General features: G+C 26.9%; 1 protein-coding gene and 1 pseudogene across 5 annotated transcripts in view; one reads left to right on the forward strand and one right to left on the reverse strand.

Moving 5' to 3' along the window:
- Window positions 1-22,000, forward strand: part of LOC145192064 (uncharacterized) — a 55,070-nt gene that overhangs the window by 14,209 nt on the left and 18,861 nt on the right. The window contains exons 1-9 of one of the 5 annotated variants that reach the window (XM_090076478.1): window positions 6,037-6,256; window positions 8,440-8,499; window positions 10,195-10,320; window positions 13,300-13,557; window positions 14,205-14,462; window positions 14,844-15,176; window positions 19,345-19,505; window positions 19,978-20,278; window positions 20,571-20,624. In XM_090076478.1, the coding sequence (XP_089932604.1) occupies window positions 10,200-10,320; window positions 13,300-13,557; window positions 14,205-14,462; window positions 14,844-15,176; window positions 19,345-19,505; window positions 19,978-20,278; window positions 20,571-20,624 (1,486 nt within the window). In that variant the 5' untranslated portion in view covers window positions 6,037-6,256; window positions 8,440-8,499; window positions 10,195-10,199. Of the gene's footprint in view, window positions 1-6,031; window positions 6,257-8,439; window positions 8,500-10,194; window positions 10,321-13,299; window positions 13,558-14,204; window positions 14,463-14,843; window positions 15,177-19,344; window positions 19,506-19,977; window positions 20,279-20,570; window positions 20,625-22,000 lie in introns of those variants that run through there. The other 4 variants (XM_090076475.1, XM_090076479.1, XM_090076480.1 and 1 more) reach the window with 4 other exon arrangements.
- LOC149893908 (uncharacterized) lies at window positions 3,308-5,169 on the reverse strand (annotated as a pseudogene).

The raw sequence follows: 22,000 nt of genomic DNA on the forward strand, positions 1-22,000 counted from the left end.
TCTGAAAATTATGCTAAATTTTTAAAAAATATTTTCCCAACAAAAGTTATTTTACCAACTCATTAATTGTGTATTTGATGTTTGTATTTGAGTTTTATCATTCTAGGTCATTTTCAATTACTTTTTTATGCAGTTTTTATGACAATCTTGATTTTAAAAAACTATTTTTTTGCAAGTTTCTCATTTAATATCAGCAATAATCTGCTATGATAATTTTATTCCATTGAAATTATGACAGATCAATGAAAATGCCATTGGCATATATACTGGTTTACAGCCATTAGCGATATAGAATCAAGCTCTATGCTTCTCCAAAGAGATTGAGATCAATATTTAGGAATCAAAGTACTTATTGCATTGTGCTAGTACCTAAAATTAAATGTTTTTGCAAATAGTTAGAGACTGTAATTCCACTATACATGTTCAATCCATGTATTAGCAGTAACTTGAATATATTTAAATCATATTACTAAGTTATCATTTTTAAGTTATCAAATTATTTTTTATTGTTGACTTTATAAAGAGACAAAGCAACATTTTATGTGGTGATAGCTCTTGCTCTTTTGAGTACACTTAAGTTACAACAACAATATCAGTATCATTTCTTTCTTAGTCCAAAGATTAGACATGAACTTACTAAAGTTTCAGATATTTTTATTGAATATTATTGTACATAAAATGTTTTAAAACTTACAATATTCTTTTGTCGCATTAGGTTTGATGAGTAACATTAATAATAGGTAACAATAATATTAATCTGCATTAAACATTTTAAAACATAGAACATTCTTTTAACACACAAAGGGTAACACTTCAATTACAAGAACTGTGAAACAAAGCATTGTTAGACTACAAAAAACTGATAATAATCTAAACAATTATTATGTCAAAATTATAAAAACAGAAAATAATCAAAGAAAAATTTGCATTGTATTTTGTTTATTTTAATGGTAATAATTATGCAAGGAACAATTACAGTTCAATGGCATTGATATCTAGTACAACTATTTTAGTTGCCAAAATCCAAGGTAAAATTTCATGTTATATTTAACTTATGTAACATTGAAAACTATTTGAAATATTGCTTGCTGAATCACACATAAACTGTTTGAAATATTGTGAAACTTATAAATTAAATAAACAACTTTCATAAATTCTTATTAAAATATTTCATATTTTAAAAGAATTTGTAGGTAAAAAAAAAAATAGTAAAAATATTTGTAAAAAAAACAAAATAGTAAAATCAAAAAATTTTATTCAATATTATTGTACATTGAAACATTTAATTTACAATAATATAAAAGAGAATGTTTCTCATCTTGCAATTAATCTGTTTTGTAAGAGATTGAAATAAATGACATTTTAAAATAATTTTCATAATATGTAATGATATAATATTACATATTACAAAAAGTAAATAAAAAATAATTTAAGTAAAAATTGTTGACTAATTTTACCATTAAAAAAGAAGCCTTTTGAATTATTTTTTTAAATATGTTTAAAATATTCTTTGTGAAAATCTAAATCAAACTTGTTGTTCAAAGTTTTTTAAAAAGTAATTTTGAGTAATTTTTTAAAATTTATATAAGATATTCAACATATATAGATATTAACATTATAGATATTGCCATTAAACTTAAAATATAGGTAAAATTTAGTCTGTTTTATAACATAATTCTGTTATTTAAATAATTTCTGATTGCATGAATTTGGCTAATGACTTAAAGTTTTATTTAAATACCACTTTTTCAACAATTTGTGCATTTTTTAGATCTAAATTAGATTATGGCAGATAAAATTCATCTTTAATGGATGATTTTACTTTATATTGTCTGTTTTTATAATATTTGGTAATAGTTCATTTTTAATAAAGCAGTTTTAAAATAATTTTTATAATGTAATTACAGTAGTGTGCTAAAGTAACCAGACAAGTGCATAACTTGTGATAACTTTTGAATGAAAAGTCCAATTTCTTTCAAATTCTCATGGAATGTCAAAAAATTGATTACAATTCTAAAAACAAATGAATTTTTACTAAATTTAAACAATTTAATCTTAAAAGTTCATTTTATTGAAATATGCACGTGCAAAAGTATCTGGGCAGAAAAAATACTTGAAGTAGATGTTCTTTTTAAACATTTTTAAAATTAAAAATATTGAAATTCAAAGTAAATTTCTTTAATACTTTGTCAGGAAACCCTTGGCATTGATAACTACTTAACAGCGACAAAGCATTGAGTCCACCAGCTTTATAATCACATTATTGTTGATTTTTTATTGTTCAATAGGATTAAGGTAAGGATTTTGTGAAGGCCATTCCATTAATTGAATATTTTTGATCTTGAAAATATCTTTGACAAGGTTTGAAGTGCGCTTTGGGTTATTGTCCTGCTGAAATATCCATCCTCGAGGCATTTTGTCTTTAGCATGTCGCAGCTTACATCCTTAATGATATCTTTGTACATATTTTTGTCCAATATGTCCTCAATCAAATGGATAGGACTGACACAATCTCTATAGGGTACCGTTTTGCTTTCGTCACGCATATTTTAAATAAATTAAAACTAAGGATTATGGGATCGAAATGCAGACAAACAACACAAAAATGTATAATAACACTGCAACAAGTGCTTTAGTTTTTCTTAATGAAAATGATATTCCTGGTGCAAAGCTATTCGAAGGTCCTTTAAATTTTTAAAATCTTTTCTTGACCTGTTTTCCCTGGGTTAATTTAAAGCTACGAAAGCTCGACTTCAGAGAAAATCAACTAAAATTCGCTTAAAAAAACGCTTTTAAATGGAAATATAAATATTATTACAACCTACATTCAAAGTATCAATAGAAGGCCATGAAGAAAAATCTGCTGAATAAATTTTTATATTATGTATATGATATACAACTGACATAGGTCATGCAAGTTTGACAAGTAGTCATTTCCCCTGTTTTCCCCCTGATTTTTTGGGAGAAAACTGAATTCCCTGACTGTTCCCTATTTTCCCTGATCTGGCTGACACCATGTATGTACTACTTCTACTTTTTGGTTTATTTAATAACTTAGTAATTAAATTAAAAATTGACTTAAAAATTATTTAACAAATCAAGGAAAATATCCATCAGCTAAACAACGACGACAAAAATCCCCAACTCATTAAAAAACAATTTCAAACTTACTTATATTACTTTCTTTTTAAATACCAAAGAAAGTACCAACCAAAGAAAACTATTATAAGTTAAAACAAAGGAACAACAATTACTTAAACAAATACACACAAAAAAGCAAGTTAAAATTATTTAACACTAATTTGAATACAGTTTTCAGGGTTGAAATTTAGTGTTTATTCTTAAAACCTATAGAATAAGATGCAGTAAAAACATCCAAATGTATTTAATACGAAGATATTCAAACACACAAACATTGTTGAAAGTTTACCAAGCATGATGCAACAAAGACTAATTGAGATGCTATTGGTGCTAAAGAAAGAGGCATTACTCTATCAAGTAATCTAAACTTTTTCAAACGTTCATTAAATCGTTCAACATGAACTCGTGCTTTTGCAATTTTTTTTGTTTGCATTACCTCTTCTTTCGTAAACATTTCACGGTGACCTAAAAATGGTGGAATAAATATAGTTGGTTGCTTTTGTAGAAGCAAGTCTTGAATGGTAAATCATTTATCAACAAAGGAATCTTGAAAGTTAATAAGCTCCATAATTCCACACTTTTGAAATAAAGCCATATCACTAATGCTACCCTCGTATAAATCTGATATAAATGATGCAGCACCATTTGGATTAATTGCAATAAGACATTTCATTGTGCAATGGCTTTTATACAAAGAATAAGTACTTCCTTGCTGTGCATAATTCTCCGGCACCTCACACCTAAACTCTGTACAGTCAATGATGGCACCGATATTCCTAAATGGTCTAAATACTTTTGGAAGATTTCTTTCATAAACTTGTCTTTCTGGAAAAATTTGAAGCTCCTTAAAATGATAAAAAATGAACATTATCCATGTTGTGAAAATAGAACGAATAAAAAATTCACTAACATTAAACCAATGAGCAAGAGTAAAAATATTAAAACCTCTTCTTAGTCTCAACAATGTGACAAAGAGTTGCTCTATTACAGATAACTTCAAAAACTTTGTTTCAAGTCTCACACTCCTAGAGCTGTTCCAGTATGAAAGTTTATACTTTGCTGGTCCAAGAAAGTTGTACAAAGTAGAAAATTGAAATTCAGTAATACCAATAAAATATTTGGAACTTTTTTCTGAAAATAAAATATTTTCCATCAACATTGTATTTGCAACTAAACAATGCAACGAATTAGGTAAAGTCTGATTTAAAAGAGCAGTTATTTTCTTGATTTTGATTTAAACTATTTTTTAAAGCTATTGTTTCAATCTTTGCTCCAAGCATATATTTATCATATATAGTTTGAGAAGATTTATCATATATTGTAGCAGTAAATGATGCAGAAGAATCTACAATAAAGTCATGGCTATTCCCAGCAATAACATCATCAATATTGCACTCTGTAGCTGTTACAGAGTCTGTAGCGTTATAAGAACTAACAGTGAGATTAGAAACTGTGTTAATATTGTTGTTATCATTTTCGACAATAAAATCTACACGATGTAAACTTTTCAGTTTAGAAACATTATTTCGAATAATCGGTAATTTTCTTTTTCTTTTATTATTTTTCTCCAACTGATCTTTTGAATGACTCGCACATATAGGATGTGGATTTTCTTCAGAAGGACCCTTTCCTCCAATAAAATGCAAGGAACAAATATAGGTGTTTTTTTAAACTTTATACGTAGGAAAAAATTTACGACCACAAGCATGAAGCCATATCTTGCATTTATCTGTTCTCAAACTTTGCTGGAGTTTTCACATTTTGTCATCGAATCTTTTATATTTCCAACTTTTGGAAATCTTAAAAAAAATACACCAGGTGGCAAACTTTCAGGGTAGCGAGAATCTGATGTGCATAAACCCCAACAACAGTGTTTTGTTGCACCCTTAGACAATTTTTCTACTTGCACTGGCAGTAAACTGACTTGCATTTTGTAATGTTTGTCCGCATTTCGATCCCAGTAAGCTTTGCAAAATATTTATTAAATCTATTTTTAGAACCGCAACGGTACCCTATTGAAGCAACCCCAGACCATGTTTCCACCTCCGGGCTTTAATGTTGGTAGTAACATTTAGGGTCGTTTCTATAGCTTTTTGGTTGACAAACATATCTAATACCATCAGATCCAAATAATATAAACTTAGATTCATCACTAAAAAGTACTTTCGACCATTGTCATCTTGACCAATTCAAATGTTCATTTGCAAATCTCAAGCGTGCTTTTCGATTCTTTATAGAAATAAAGTATTTCTTTGCTGGATGTCTTTCAAATAGATTTACAGACCTCAATTAATGCTTTGTTGTGTCAACAGTACATTTTACATTATAAAACTCGGCGCTACTGCAGTTTCTCCCCCCCCCCCTTTTTTTTTATTTTTGATTATGATAGAGAATTTTATGCTGATTCAGAAAAATATAAAAACATGGACCTGAAAATTAACGGAAAGTGCTCTATTTCGAAGTCAAAGTTGAAAAAAATCCCACTAAAAACCCTAATATTCGCCATTTTTTTTCAAAACGCTTTCATTTTTAACGAAAGTTAATTACCGTTACATTGCGCAATAAAAAGACCTGGTTTCCATCAGCCTTCGCATTACTATTTTAAAGTGTTATAACGAAAGTGTAATAAACGAAATGAAATTAATGGAAGATTTCAAATAAAAGTTGAACGTAGAATGTGGGAATGTAGACAAATTGATGAATAATTGTTATTGTATTGTACGCTGGTTTTTTCTATTGAAAAAAACGGTTTAAAAGTGACATTTTCTAAACTTTACATGTGATAAAACAACTATGAACTAAGTTTCAAAAGCTCTTATTTTAGGAAACAAAACTGCTGAATTCTTTTTTAAAATTCATTACAAAAGTACATTACTTGCAATATAGTTTATTCTCTAATAAATCAAAAAACGGGTATTTTCATTGCCACAAAAAATTGCGCAAGATAAACATACTTTAACGAATTTTTTAACGTAAAAACCATGCTATAAATTTATTGCTTTTGTCAGCTAAAAGATCATTAACTTAGTATTTTCAAAATGGCGAATATTAGGGTTTTTAGTGGGATTTTTTTCAACTTTGACTTCGAAATAGAGCACTTTCCGTTGATTTTCAGGTCCATGTTTTTATATTTTTCTGAATCAGCATAAAATTCTCTATCATAATCAAAAATAAAAAAAAGGGGGGGGGGGGGAGAAACTGCAGTAGCGCCTAAAACTCTTGAGCTTGAAATCAAAATCGCATGCTATGTTAGTGTATTTTCAAAAAATAAATGTTATATTTCATCTGTTTCTTATTTGTTAAAAATTTGCAAAATGCGCTGAAAAATTCTGGGAACTACACAATTTTGTACAAAGTACATAACAATGTTTACAGAAAATGGCGACATAGTTCAGTGATTGCCACGTCTGTCTGGAACATAAAGATGTAAGATCAAAGAAGTTAGTTACAGTTTTTGAACCTATCATTCAGAAAATAAATGCTTTTGTTAATTACAAATATGATCCTAACTTAGAAGCATAATCTGCAATGATTTGCTCTACTTGTCAAAGAAACCTTTACCTACTTGACTCAGGTAAAAGAACTGCAAGACATTCTTGGTTATCAAAAGTATCCAAGGTATCAAAATAATTATAAAAATTTTTTATTTTAAGCCCTTTTACTTTAAGGTTGTTCAAAAATATGTTATAAATGGTATTATGTTTGAACAACAAAAATTCTTTAAACAAATAACATTACATCAAAACTGATTTAATAAAATTACAGTTAAAATGAAGTTGTAAAGTTTTTAATCAGTTGTAAACCATACTGATTTAGCCTTCAGTACTGGGTTTGCCTACACATTCTGGAAAATATGCTTATTTATACTGTACAGGATTATGCTCTTTAACCTCTGGAGATTTTAGGATATTTGTAAGTCTTGATTACTGGGCTCAGAAATATAAAGATGATTGATGACCACCCACAAAATTGTCAAATTATTACAATATAGTTAGTAAAAGATTAATTTATTTGGATGAGAATCCTGAAAAATTAGATATTCATAAAATAGCTCCACCAGATTTGCACTTGATGATAGGAGTAGTTGGAGTTTTATGCAAAGTATTGTTGTTCCTCTGGAAACCTGGTTTTAAAACTTGATTGTCTTGTCATCATATTATCTTTTGAGGCTACTACGGAATTAGGTGAGATGGAAATACTTGAAAAGTTAGATTATCTTGGACAAGCTGTGATTGAGGAAATCCCAATATACCAACATCTTATATTAACTGTAATTAACTGTTTGCGGACTTTTAATTCAGTAAAAGATGCAGTTTTTGGAAAAGATTTAAAACCAGAATTTGAATAACTATCAATAATTTTGCTGATATTTTAAAAATCCTGCAAAATCAAATACATAATACATAATGCAAACATAGTCCTCTATTAACCTTGTTTTTTTCGACATGTAAAATACATATTATTGTGAGACACATTGTTACATTTATAAAATATTATAACATGGGACTGGGAAATTTTGCAGAGCAGTCTGAGAGCCAGTGCATGCTAAACTAAAACCTACGTGGAAAAGATATAAAGTCAGCACAGAACATATTAAACATGGAGAAAAGTTAAAAAAAGCTGTTGTCAACTTGTTCTGTTGGACAAACACAAGAAAGGTTTAATAATAGTATCATCCATGTTGCAATTTTTATTGAAAAAAAGAATGAAAATTTACTTTTTTTTATACTTACCACGCAATTTTGATTTCAAACTCAATTGTTTCTCATTACAATATGTTAGTAAAGACTATATTAATCAGAATTTTTTAATTGACACAAACTTCAACCTGGCGGTCAAATTTCTAATAAGTGATTCAGCAAGAGTTTCCAAAACTAGATGTTTTAGCAAGTGCATTATTACACCTGGCAAAAAGAATTGGTTTAATGAAAAGATAGAAGCTCAGAAAAGTGTGACCTCAGTGTTAATTAAAATCTTGTCTTTTAACAATTATTAAAGTTCACTTTTTTAGCAGGAGTGGGGAGCCAGAAGAAAAAGGTATTACCTTGACTCTGGCTATGGTTCCACACTCCTGTTTTTTAGCCTTGGACACTGTTAAAAGTTTAGCTAAGCTAAAAGAGTTTCATTAAATGTCAATTTAATAGCAAGTTTAGTTAAATTGAACTTTTTTTTTTTTTTTTAAAATGAAAGTTAGCTATTTGTGAACTTTAAATACTTTGACCTTTCTTAATACCTAAATAAAGTTAAAGTAAAAACTAATAAGTGCTTTCTTTCAATTTTAATAAACATTTTTATTAGATAAGCCAATTGCATATGACACAGAAAGCCCCACGAAGCCTTCTTTCGAAGCTGAAGCTAGTAAGTTATTAGTTACGCATGAAGGTTTTTGTAAAGTTGTGAATTCCTATTGTTTGAATATAGTTTAAATGATTTTAAGAACAAAATCAGACAATGAATTGGAAATTATTAATCCTATTTGCAGGTTATTTTAAAATTAAGTTTTATTTTAGTTAAAAAAAAATTTCAAAATGCTTTTTTTATTAGTTGTGTTTATATAAATGTTTAAATTTGAGAAACTTCATTTTGTTTTCTATTCATAAAACTTTTATGCTCACGAAGAAGTAATATGGTACATTTTATCCTTTTGATGCAGGACAGTATAAATTTGAAAAGCAAATTAATCTTAAAACATTTTTTGAATTACTCATAATATTTTTAAAGTTGTATAATAAAGCATTTGAAGTTTTACTAAAAGCAAATTTTTAAAAAATCTTGGTCAAATGAGTTTTAAAATTCTCTCTCTCTTTATAAACTGTTAAACTCTATTATAAGAAAATGAGGTATTTTAGCTTAAATTTCTGGGCCTGTGTTGTGAGCCCGCAACAAAATGCAATATTAAGTATTAGGTTTTAATCAAATATATAGGGTCAGATGTGAGGTCTTCCTCTTAAGAAAGTTTAAGTTTGAAAGGTAATTTGTTAAAAGTGATTTAGTTGACATGTTATAAGTTCATTCTAAACTGTTTGCTTTTTCAAGGTCAGCATTTTTTCAGCTTATAAATTTTTCCTTGTAAAAAGTGAAGATAACAAATATGAATCATCTTTCTCCAACAAGTAAGATTGTAATTTATAGTAGTTATCTGCTCCTAAATATGGCTCCTAAATATGAAACAGTGAAAATTTATTGCAGCAAATGTGCCATGTAAAAGAATGTAAAGGAGCAATTTTCTAGCAGAAATAGTTCTGCGAAAGAAAGACATATAAGAAATAAATAGTGTAAATGAAATTCATTCACTCTTTTTGTATGATGATAAATAGATAATTAGTGACAAAAGGTTAATTAGTTTGGTAAATTGTTTTCAAATTTGTTTTAAAAATGAACCACTTCAGCTGCATTTTGTAAATTTTCATTAATATTAAATACTATAAATATATATAATATTTAAATTTAATGAAAATTTACAAAATGCAGCTGAAAACTAATTACACGAGATATAGTTGATTGTTCTTGTAATTTATTTAAGTAAAACTTTCTTTTTCAAAAATACAGCTTTTTAATGCAAAGATTATATTTTTTGTGAAAAACAATATCTTTATTGATTTTTATGTATTTTTGATAAATAAGTTTCTGATTTAAAAGAAAAGTAAGTAAGCTTAAAATCAGATATGTTTTTAAAAGTAAAACTTTACTTTAAAAAAGTTATAACTAAACAGAAAATTTTGAAAGAATGCAAACAATTTAATGTGATTATTTAAACTGGATGAATGAAATTTTTTTAAATTTTTGACAAATTTGTTTCTTTGTTTATTGTTAAATCCAAAGATTTTCATGCATCTTTCAGTTTTGATGAGATGTTTCCGTAATGTTTCATATAGAGTGATTTTATTAAAAGAAACGTACTTTGGAAATAACTTTGATAAGAGTTGATATTTTACTTTTAAATACTGTACTTTCTCTTTTTTTACTATGCTCAATAAGGTGAGCTGAGAAAAAAAATTTAGCAAATCAAAAAGTGTCCCCTCCTAATACCTGGTTTTTGATTTGACACATTAGGTTTAATGGGTAACACTTCAGTTAAAATAACTATTAAACAAAGCATTGTTGACATCCAAAAAACTGATAATAATCTACACGATGTTACTGACCCTGACAATTCACTAGCAAGTTCTTTGGATCATGGTATGATATATATAACATTTGTTTTAGATTTCCTGGTTTTACCATCTTGTATTTTTCACAAATATTTATAAATTTTCTTTTTACCTATAAATGTTTCAAATTACAAAATTTATTTGTTAAAATTTTATGAATATTAATTTATAAGTTTCAAATTTTTGCAAACAGTTTTCAATTTTTAAACATTTTTAAATGTTCCATAAGTTAAATATAACTGGAAAATTTACTTTGAGTTTTGGCTAAAATATTTGGACTAGAAATTGAATTGAACTGTAATCTTTCCTTGCATAATTATTACCATTAAAACAAAGGAAATGTAGTAGATATTTTTCTTCAATTATTTTCTGCTTTTGTATTTTATATTAAATTTCATTGATTGATAACTGACGTATGTGTGTCTATGTTTGTATATAAATGTGTACATTTGTATGAATTTTTTGATTAGTAAATTAAAATTTATAACAAATAAGTTATTTTGTGACTAAAACTGTTATTTTTCTGATCATCAAGTTTTATCCGTTTCTATAGGGACACGTAAAATACCATTTTTATAGAGTTCATGATTTTTAAAGTTTTAGACATCTTAAGTATGATGTTAAAATAGCTTTTTCATTATAATAATTGTTTAAACATCAGCAAAAAAGCAAAAGCCTCATCTAGCTAAAGAAAAGTAAAAATAAAAATGTTTGAAGAATGAAAGAAAATTGAAAGTAGTTAAGCATCAACCAATCAAATCATTGGAAAAAGATAAATATCTCAAGCATTTGAAATTAGAGAAAGAAAAGCTTTGCAAAGAAAAGTGAAAAAGCAAACATGTGGTGTGCATGCAATATGTAGACTTTTATGTCAGACTTTCTAGCAACAAAGAAAATTTGTTTTTCTCTTCTGTGCTCTAAAGTAATAAAGTTAATCAAATAGTTATAAAAGTTCAATTTGCTGATTTAACAAAATCTTTTAAAAAATATTTTTAATTGCTGTTTAATATGTTTTAAAAAATTAAATGATAAAGTAAAGAAAAAGTTATTGAATGATTAAAAACGTAAACAATTTTTATTCCCATGACAAGTAACATTTTATAAAATGTTGTAGAAACAAAATGTTATTTCATGTCTTATACTTATTCTTATTATTTTTACCAATTATTCTTACCATTAGAAAAACTATTTTTGCTATAAAAGATAAAGTTAGTGTCAGCAAATCAAAGTTATAATACAGTATTTATAAATCCCTTAGAATATCATAGCAAATCAGGTATTCATATAAAACACCTATTTTCCAGTTACAAAAATGTATATTTAGATTACAGTTTGAAAGTAACTAATAAGTTTTACATAGTCATAGAGTCTGAAAGTAAGAAATACAAACACATAACAAGCAGTCACATGTAAATAAAGTAAGTTTTTAAAATAAAGTAAGATTTTAAATAAAGCAAATTTTTAAATATTTCTTATGAAATAAGTCCTTATCAAGAAATAAAATATGAAGAAACTGATTAAAGCAATTTAAATTGAGTATGAAAAATAAGAAGTATTGACAAGTAAAAAGCTATTATAGGTTGTGCAGAAAAAAAATTCTGTACAAAAGTATGATAAACAAACAGCAACTTATTTAGCATTATTCAGTTAAAACAAACAAATCAGATGGTGTGTTTTTAGAACTATGATTATTTTTGAAATAGTACTTTTGTACAGAAACATTTTCCACACTCTTTATTATGGTGCATGCTACAAAAAGTATAAAATTTCCAGCCTTAAAGCAAATACTATACAGGAGTGCTTAGAGCAATTGGGATGAGTCATGAAATTTCCCTGATGTTGATAAAACCAGAGACTTGGGTATTTACAAATATCTGTGTTTCTTAACAAAGCTCAGGGTACAAATGTGGTATTTCACTGTTTTTTTTATTTTCTGCATAAGTGATTTAAAGATATTAATCCAACTTAAAATCAACTCTTAAGATAGTAGTATGAAAATCCATAATAAGTATTGTTTAAAATATAATTTGTATATTAAACAAAAAATTTGCCTATGAGCTCTTCATTTGATGTAAAAGCTCTATTGTAATGATAATTTATATTTGTTTCTACATGCACTTTTGCTATTTGTAGATTTATTATTAACAAGTTGGCTTCATCAACATAATTATGAATGAAAGATTCCCAAATATTTCTAAATCAGATCATCCAGTCATCATCAACTTCATAGTAACTTTACTGAAAAAGTTTTCCTAATTTTTTAGTTTTGATGAAATAAATCTAATCCTAATATTTAGGCTACTTTTTTTTATTTATTGATATTTCTTGAGTTTTGGTTTCTTAAGATAGAGTGAATAAATGATTTGCACATAACATCCAAATCCACCTTTTTAAAGTTTAGAAAATATTATTAAAATACAACCTAGTTGGAAAATTGTTAAAATCCACTTCTGTTACTGTGAAAAGTCAAAGAGGTTCTGTGAAAATTTACTAAAATTAAAATTTTTGTAATTTTTCTCAGAACTTCATTAAAAGTCAGCAATCAGCCAAAAAATGTTTGCAGAAAGTTGAAAATGTTTAAATTTATCAATGCATTGTTTCAGATATTTTTAGAGTACTTATGATATTCTGACAACTTTAGAGTACTTATGAAAAATGTTCTCTTACAGAAATAAATGCTTTAAACCTCTTTCTAATTTTTAGAAAATTTAAATAACTATTTGTGATGGCACTGTATTTGATTTTTTTTTTTTGAAAATCCTTAGAAGTCAAAAAAAAAAAATTATTACAAAATTAAATACCAAACTGAAAGCTTTTGGATTTCAAAGGGTTTTAGAAAAGTTTAAATTTTAGAAGGCATTTTTGGAAAAAAATTAATTTTTAAAGCAGGTTTTTTTTTCCTTAGAAAAATATTGATGCCAAAACAATATAATAATCTTTATCAAAGTATTTTTTTTGAGCATCAATGATGTTTATTATATAAATCTTTTTCTTGCCTTAAATCTAGATGCAGATAAAAGAGTTAGAAAGATTCTGGTTGAGCAAGTATCGTCTGACTGGATGAGATTTGCTCATATTGCTTGTTTGAATGGGTTTTACAGGATTGTAGAAGAAATTTACAATGAGAATAACAATAATCAATTGAAATTGGAAATATTTCTCCAAAGGATTAAAGAAATCAATCCATTGAACTTTAATGAAGTGTTTGCAAACTGTCTTTATAATCTTAAAAGATTTGATATTTTGTTGTGTGGGGCATTTGATGGTAAGGATTAAATTTTCTCTCAATACAGGTAGAAAGTGCAACTTTTTATCTGTATGACAATTTATTGTTCCAGGGTAATATAATCAACAACATTTTCTAGACGAAAATTTTCCATAATTGCAGACAGTGGAGAGTTAATTAACATGCTTATGCACATTGTGTAGTTTTCTTTTAGTTTTTAAATGTGGTTTAAATTATTATTAACAGCATAAGTTCAAGAGATACATCACTAGCACAAGTATGGGAAAAGCAGTTAAACTGTTTTAACTTGGGATATTTTTCAACTTCATGTGTTTTTAAATTAGGTTTTTTGTAAGAAGCTGCATTTAACTGCATATCAACAGATGGAACATCCTTCAATTCAACTGACAAAGTTTGTGCTCTTTTATTCAAAATGGTTTTAGATTCAGGTTCATCAATCTTGAAACTCTAACAGCACGATTTAAAATCACCCCCATTAATAGGAATTTTATGCTTAGAATGCTTGAAAAAAAAACTTGGTGGTTGCTTTTTTTAAAAGCTCCTGCTAAACAAAAATATGCAGTTTGGTTTATAAAAATATGTTCCTTATGCATACTTATTTATATTAAAAAAACTATTATTTTATGAATGGTTTAATTATTTAGAAAATGTGATGCTTTTTTCAGAAAAAAATGAAACAGTTCAGTGCATCTTAGTTGAGAATGTATCCAGTGACTGGAAAAGATTTGCTCATTGCACTTTCCTTCATGACATTGACAGTATTGTAGAACAGATTGACCATGCTTACAACAACAATCAATCAAAAATGACTGCATTCCTAAACAAGCTCTGTGAAGTTGATTCTTTAAATTGTAAAAAGTTAATTGTAAATTCTCTCAATGTTGCTAGCAGATTTGATGTTTTGTTCAAACTAGCTATGGTTGGTAAGAATCTGTTATTTTAATCTTTCTTCAGTAATATTTGTAGAATTTTGAAATTGTTTCATAATAGTTAATTTTAGACAATATGCTTTTTTTGTTTTTGTTTTGAATAAATTGTCAGCATCCAATGAGATGGTGACAATTTGTTCACTCGTGTTTAAAAGTTTATCAATAAAAACAAAAACAAAAGAAAACCTGGTTTTCACAAAAGTTTCAAATGTTATATTTTAAATAAGTAATGTATCATTAAGAGATTTAACATTGTCATTAGGTAAAAGTTTTAGAATTTACATCTGAGGTATTTAGATTTAAAAGAATTAAATCTTATTTAACTTTTATATTTTTTGATCCTGTATTTGATTAGTTTTTTAAAAATACTTTTAGAAAATTCTGAAACTGTAATGAAGTTTTTGCTTGAGGATGCATCTTCTGACTGGAAGAGATTTGCTATTTATGCCTGTTTATATGAGGTTAACTGTATTATAGAGAATATTGACCAAGAGAATAATAGTAATCAAATGAAAATGGAAGCATTACTTGAAAAGCTCTTTGATATTAATCCATTGCAGTTTAATGAATTGATAAAAAGTACTCTGATTACAATGAAAAGATTTAATGTTTTATCAGAATTTGAAGAGGATGGTTGTCATGGAAAAGAAAAAGAAGAAATAGAAAAGCTAAAAGAAAATAAAAATGAAGAGCCTGTTCTTGTAAATGGTATGTGTTTTATTATGACCTTTTGGATATTTTTAACTTTTAATGTTCTTTTTAATTTTTCATTCAAAAGAATGAAAAAGTGTTCAAAGTCATTAAATGGTTTTTAATAAATAAACTCCTCCATGTACAAGATATTAATAATCAATCACAACATTAAACTGACCTAATCTTAATTAAGTATTGAAGATCTCCTTAAGTGACTTAAACTTTCTTTAGAAAATATGAAAATCTTTTTCTTAAAATTAAATTTAAATATTAAAATTTATATTAGGTCAGCAAAAAGTAAATAAATTTCTAACAAGATTAATTCATAATATCATTTCGTAAATAAAGTCAGTGCATTCTTACTTAATGCAAAGTTAATATGTTAGTTCATGATATATATTACTTCATGGAAAGTCCAAAGTTTATACTTTTTTTATTCTTTAGCTAGGAATTGTTATTTTACATTAATCTGCAGTAATAGTAAAAGTTAAAAGATCATTCTATATCTCTCAGTTAAATTCTTAAAATGAAGTATTCAGAGAATTATAATAATTCTGCTTCTATATGAAAATTTAAATCAGTAAAAAAACATTCTAAGACAAATATCTATGAAAAAAACTCCTCAATGTAATTCGTATGTAAAACATTCCATTTATAATCTAAAAACAACACTCGTCAATTTATAAGTTTTGTGAAAAACAACACTCCTCAATTTAAACGAAATTATGAATGATTCTATATTTTTATGTTAGCAAATATTAATGCTGTTGCATTCAGTTTTGTTTGCCCTTTTATGTGCGTTTTGCTCACAATTAGTTTGTTCCAGAATAAAATGATATTGAAAACATTCTTTGTTTTAGTTTCAGTTTCAATAGTCAGTTCTTCATTTAAATAAAACTTAAACAGCTTACTTCATCTGTAAGGAGTTCATACTGATAACAGCCATCATTTGATGATTTTTTTTTTCAGTTAAATCTCTGTTTGTTATAGCAAGTACTATTTGCAGACCAATTGATATGTTCTGTGTTTTAGTCTACAATCTTCACATCAAGATACTCACTGAATGTGAAGATACATACTTACTGAATGTAGGTCAATTAAATTAAATAAAATTCAAATGTTGCTTACTAAAAATTAAAATATTATGAAAAGGAGACTCCTCTGATTACTTCTGCTTTTGTTATTTTAAAATTATTTTTTTTGCAATTATGTTTGCTTTTCAAACATATTTTAAAAATATGTTTTGTATAACTAAGGCTAGTTCTTGTGAATCAGTAAAGTATGAAACAGAGAGATAAGTTTTAATTAACACAAATTATAAGTTATAAGTTTATATTTGGTAGAATGGTTTTGGTAAATGGTTTTCAAACAGGCAGTTGTAGCAAACTTAAAAAAAAGAAGTATACTTTATAAGTTTTAATTAACACACATTATTATTGCACTAAGTTATAAGTAATACAGGTGAACAAAGAAAAATAGTTTTTTAAACTCGTTAAAAACAAAGTTAAAAACAAATTAAACCAAACAGAAAAGAGTTTTTTGAAAATAATGTTTAAAAAAAAATAATGTTAAATATACTAATATATATAGGTAGCATTTTTTTACCATTAAATGGAATAGGAAATTTATGTTAAATATATAATAAAAGAGACCACTTTTAAGTTTAAATACAGTGTTCAATCTTGAGCTGTATAGTTAATTTACTTTAAAATTTTGTTAAGATTTTCATAAGTTTCTTCATATGGCAATAGGCATTGAAGCATAAGTATTTTGATTGGGTGAGAGAACACTTTTTGAATAGTTTTTGATGAATCTATAAAAAATCTCCTATATTCCTTCTTATACTCAATGCAAAATTTACTCATAAGACTGTCAACATCATGGCAGTAAACCAAATCCTCTTCCTGCTTGAAAAACTGAGCAAATTGCTGCCCTCTTGTTCTATAATTGTCATTAGATGCTACTGATCCAATAAATGTTTCTCTTTCACTCTAGAACCAAGCAAATCTGCATTTTACCTAGTCAAACCCAAATCACTAAATCATTCAACTCAGCTTGTGTAAACAATTAAGGTTTTAAATTTTATGGAGAATATTGGAAATCATGTTTATGGAGAATATTGGAAATCATGTTAAGTATCAATAGACTGAGGTGGCTCAGGGACATAAAGTCCTTTTTCATGTTTAACCAGAAGTAAGGTTAAGAAAAACAATCATTTTTTTGGAAATATATTTAGAACCATCAGTTCTGCAAAAGTTACCATATGAATGACTTTTTTGCTCTCTTACCATGAGTACTGCAAATTTAAAAGCTTTCTTCTCTTTCTTATAACATTTCCTAAGATTCTTGACACAAACATTCCATACTATGTGAGGAACCCATATTTGTCTTGATTACTGATTATACACCAAAGTATGTAAAGTAAACATTTTTCACTAAGTCAGTAATTTTCCTTTGATGTCTTTTAATTATAAAGTCACCACATATATACCATATACACGATTATCCATAATCAAATTTTGAATTAAAAGAGCATAGGTTAAATCTTGAAATGCAAAGTTACATTAACTGGAAGAAAACAAACAACTGTCTCTTTTATCAGATCTACCAACTATCAAGAATATATTGCAAACTTTTCAACATTAGAATATATTGCCAACTTAATAACACTTGAATGATTAAAAATATTTTTTCCACATTTTGAGTAACAATATAAATTTTTTAAATCTTAAAATATGAGAAATTGTTGGATGAGTTGACTTTTTTTGGAACCAGCACACCATATGACACAGGACAAAAGTAAAAAAGGACTTAAGTAAAATTATTGATAAAATTTTTTAATCATTAATCTGTATTATTAGTCCAAATTTTCTTTATTTGACTTAAATTTTTGTTACATTATTTTGTAACCAAATTTTTTGCAGCAATAACAACCACTCAATAATATGGTTTTGACTCAATTAATCAATTAATTCAAGCAGGTGGATTTTTATTCCATTCTTACTTTAATAATTTGAATAATGCAAATTTATCTAAGTACTGCTTTGGAACTTGACAACTTAGCATTTCCCATCTGTGCACTATTGGGTAAGTCCAATTATTTAGATGTGCATCTAAAAACTCACATTTGAAGCATAAAACCACTGCTTTAGACACTTTTTTTGGTTTCCACTATGTAGATAATCTTTTAAATGAATGGATGTTCTTTTAAAACTTTTACAGATAAAATTTTGGCATTTCAGGATTGCCACCAAATCAGGAAATTCAGGTAAATTTAGCATTACTGCTAAATCTTAAGAAATGGGTAGAACAAAACTCAGTCGTGTCATTAATTTTGGTCTTGGGCCTTATTTTTACAGACTATCAATAGAGAATATCAAAAAAATCTCATTATTCTGTTTCTTTTGATGAAAGCCTGAATGACTCTTTTCAAAATTGTCAATTGGATCTAAATAATCGGTTTTGGAACAGCAACCTAAATCATGTTGGTTTTCTTATCCACTAACATATAAATAAAACTTCTAAAAGAAACTTTGTGAATCTTTTTCATTGACCAAGGAGCATAAGGATTACTTTTAAGTTTCCACATTGCGTCCAATATTGAGCTGTATAACTAATTTTCTGTAAAATTATTTTAAAGTTATCATAAGTTTGCTTCATATGAACTGAATGAGTGATAGGAATTGAAGCATAAGTATTTCTATTGTGCTACAGAACACCTTTTATGCTAGTTTTTGATGAGTCTGTAAAAAGTCTCCAATATTCCTTCCTTCAATCTTCTCATACTCAATACAAAATTTATTCATTAGACTGTCAATACCATGGCAGTAAACCAAATCCTCTTCCTGTTTGAAAAACTGAGCAAACCGTTGTGCTCTTTTTCTATAATTGTTAGTAGATGCTACAGATCCAAGTAGTACTGTTTTTAATTAGTCAAAGCCAAGTAGCATGCATGCTATTTAAAAGTGAGCGATTGGTTCATCTATAAATAGCAGGTATACTATATATAACTTTCATTAGTCTTTATCATTAGTCACTTTTCATTATTTTTTATTTTTATAGCAATGATCATTTTTATAGTCTTTTTTAAACACTGTATTATAAGTTACAGTATCACAGTTATTATTGTAATTCATGAGTATATATAATTTTCAACTATATATAGCATACATGCAATTTATAGATGAACTATTGGAAGCTCAAGTTGATTCAGGAAATGGTAAAATAGCTGTTTCTATACCAATTGATCATAATTTGACAGAACCTGCACCATCATCATCTTCTTATACAGGATCACTAAGTCATACTGCACCTAATGACTACTCAGCTGCTGATGACAATAAGGTATTTTTTCTATGTTTATAAGAAATTTTTTATAATACTTTTTACTTTACATATCATGCTTTAAAATATATATTATGCTTTATGCTTATTTTTACTTTTTTTACATAATGGGTAACAAGGGGAGTTATAGTATTTATCATAATGGTAAAATGGTTTACAAATGTGGAGTTTTAGCAAATTTAAAAAACTCATTTTTATTATCAGTGCAACAAAAAAAAATTGGCCCCTCACCCCAACCTCTAATTTTTTATACAAAACTAAAGTACGTAGAATTATAAATTTTAAATTTTTTTTTTTAAAAATCATATTCTGGTATTTGGTAAAGTGGGAAGTATAGATTGCATTCACTTTGAGAATTTCTTATTGTTTTTTTTATACAATGTTAATTATAATTTTCATTTCAAAACTAAAAAATCCCACAACTGGTTTTAGAAAAGTAAAGAGAACATTTATGAAGCTGTATCTTGTTTAGGAAAAAATCTTTGAGTTAAAAGATCAAGCAAATATAGGTAATATTCTTGACAATTCAGAATTACTATTACAATTAAAAATGAAGATTGGCAAAGACTGGATGAACTTAGGGCGCTTTTTATCAATCAGTGATAATGAGCTTGATGTCATAGACGCTGAAAATAATGATTTAGAAGAAAAGGCTTACAGAATGTTATGTACATGGAAAAACCAACAAAAGTTTCCTACATTAGAGGCTTTAGCAAGCGCAATATTCAAGATCAACAGATTAGATTTGATAACAGTGATGGAAAAGTTTTCAAGTACAAATTTAATTTTTTTTTAATACATTTGAAATAAAATAATTTGTAGTAATACTTTTTTTTTTTGAAAGTTTAGTTTTTGTTTTTTTGAATTTTTTTCTAATTTTGAAAATTCCCTGAAGTTAATGAACTAAATTTTTTTCTCTGAAGTTTATAAGCATAGTAAAAAGATTCTTAAAAAGTTGTTCCTCTAGTTTTTTGCTTTTTGTAGTAGAAGTTGAAATTATTTTTTACACAAACAAAATTTTGAATGTTTAAGTGTTTTGCTCATTCTTGATAATATACTTATTAGATAAATCATTTGAGACAGAAAACCCCCTGAAGCCATCCATTGAAGAAAAAGAAAGTAAGTTGTTGTTAGCTGTGTCGAAGTCATTTGGCAATATGCAACATCTTATTGTTTGAATATTGTTTAAATATTTTTAAACATCAGATATCATCAACAAAACATTATGTTTGTAGGAGAGATTTCAACTCATACAAGGATTATTCCTATTCAAACATTTTTATTGAATAATTTTTTTGATTGATGGTTCCCATCCACACTAGCCAAAATCAATTTAGGGAACCAGGGTAACATCAACTTGTAATATTATTGTAGTTGTAAGGTTGCAGCTGTAACCAGTCAAAATTAAATGTTAATGTCAAATCTTAATGCATAGGAATAGTGTCAAATAATGTTGCAGAGATGGGCATATTCTATGTAAAATATCAATTGCACAGAATAAATTTCCTAACAAATAGCTATGCTAACCAATAATCTAAGCATAGGAACTTTTTAAACATCAGTCATATCTTGTTAGTTTTTTTTTTTTTTTTTTTTTTTTTTTGTAAGAATGATTTTTTATATTTTGATTACCAAAATTACATAAGTTAAAGCTAAAAATAATTGTTTAATAACTATTCAATAACAATTTACAAAGAAAGATTAAAAAGAAATTTTGCAAGATTCTTTGCAGTATTTATCAATTTTTTCCTAAACCAAGCATGTAGTGGTAAAATGCTATAGCACATGGTATGATGAATAGGACAACATTAAATCATAGAAAACTCTGATTATATATCTATTTAAATCTTCTTGAGTTTTGTAAACAAAAAGATTTTTGTTTGAGGAATGTTTTGCCTATAAGATAAAGCTCAATTGGGTAAAGGGAGTTTTGACTTCTGCTCCATTGGTGTATTTGAAATTCATCTGGAACAACATTGACAATTTTCAGCAAAAAAAACATTCTTTCTATTTCAATTTTTTTTTAAAGTTTTTCAGAGTATGTGGTTGCATTCAAGCAATGGTCATACTGTTGTATGGCCTCTGATTGGTACCAAAAAGGTACTCAGATTTCCAGTATATTTACCATAAGCATAAGTTAAACTTAATTCTCACAGGGAAGATCTTTAAATTTTTATAAAATGTTGTTTCTTTGAAAATCCAGTTTTGTTGCATTGACTGAAGAGAGTTTCTCCAGCTTTTCCATATTCATTACTTTTCTTTATTTTATTGAAATTTATATATTAAAAGTTCCTAAAATCACCTGGTTTTTGAGAGAATATTTTGATCAAGTCTTAATAAGAGAAAAGCAAGGACAAATTTTTGAGTTGTCAAAAAACTCTTAAGTGAAAGTTACTGAATTATTGAAAATATAAGCACTTTGGAATGAGCATTGCAGGAATACCAGTTTAATATAAAAAGTTCAATTAAAGTAATTTAGATATGGCATAAATTTT

The sequence above is a fragment of the Hydra viridissima genome, unplaced genomic scaffold (assembly GCF_058129835.1).
Source record: "Hydra viridissima isolate aposymbiotic clone 2 unplaced genomic scaffold, HvirCarnegie_v1 scaffold_1, whole genome shotgun sequence".
Lineage (NCBI taxonomy): Eukaryota > Metazoa > Cnidaria > Hydrozoa > Anthoathecata > Hydridae > Hydra > Hydra viridissima.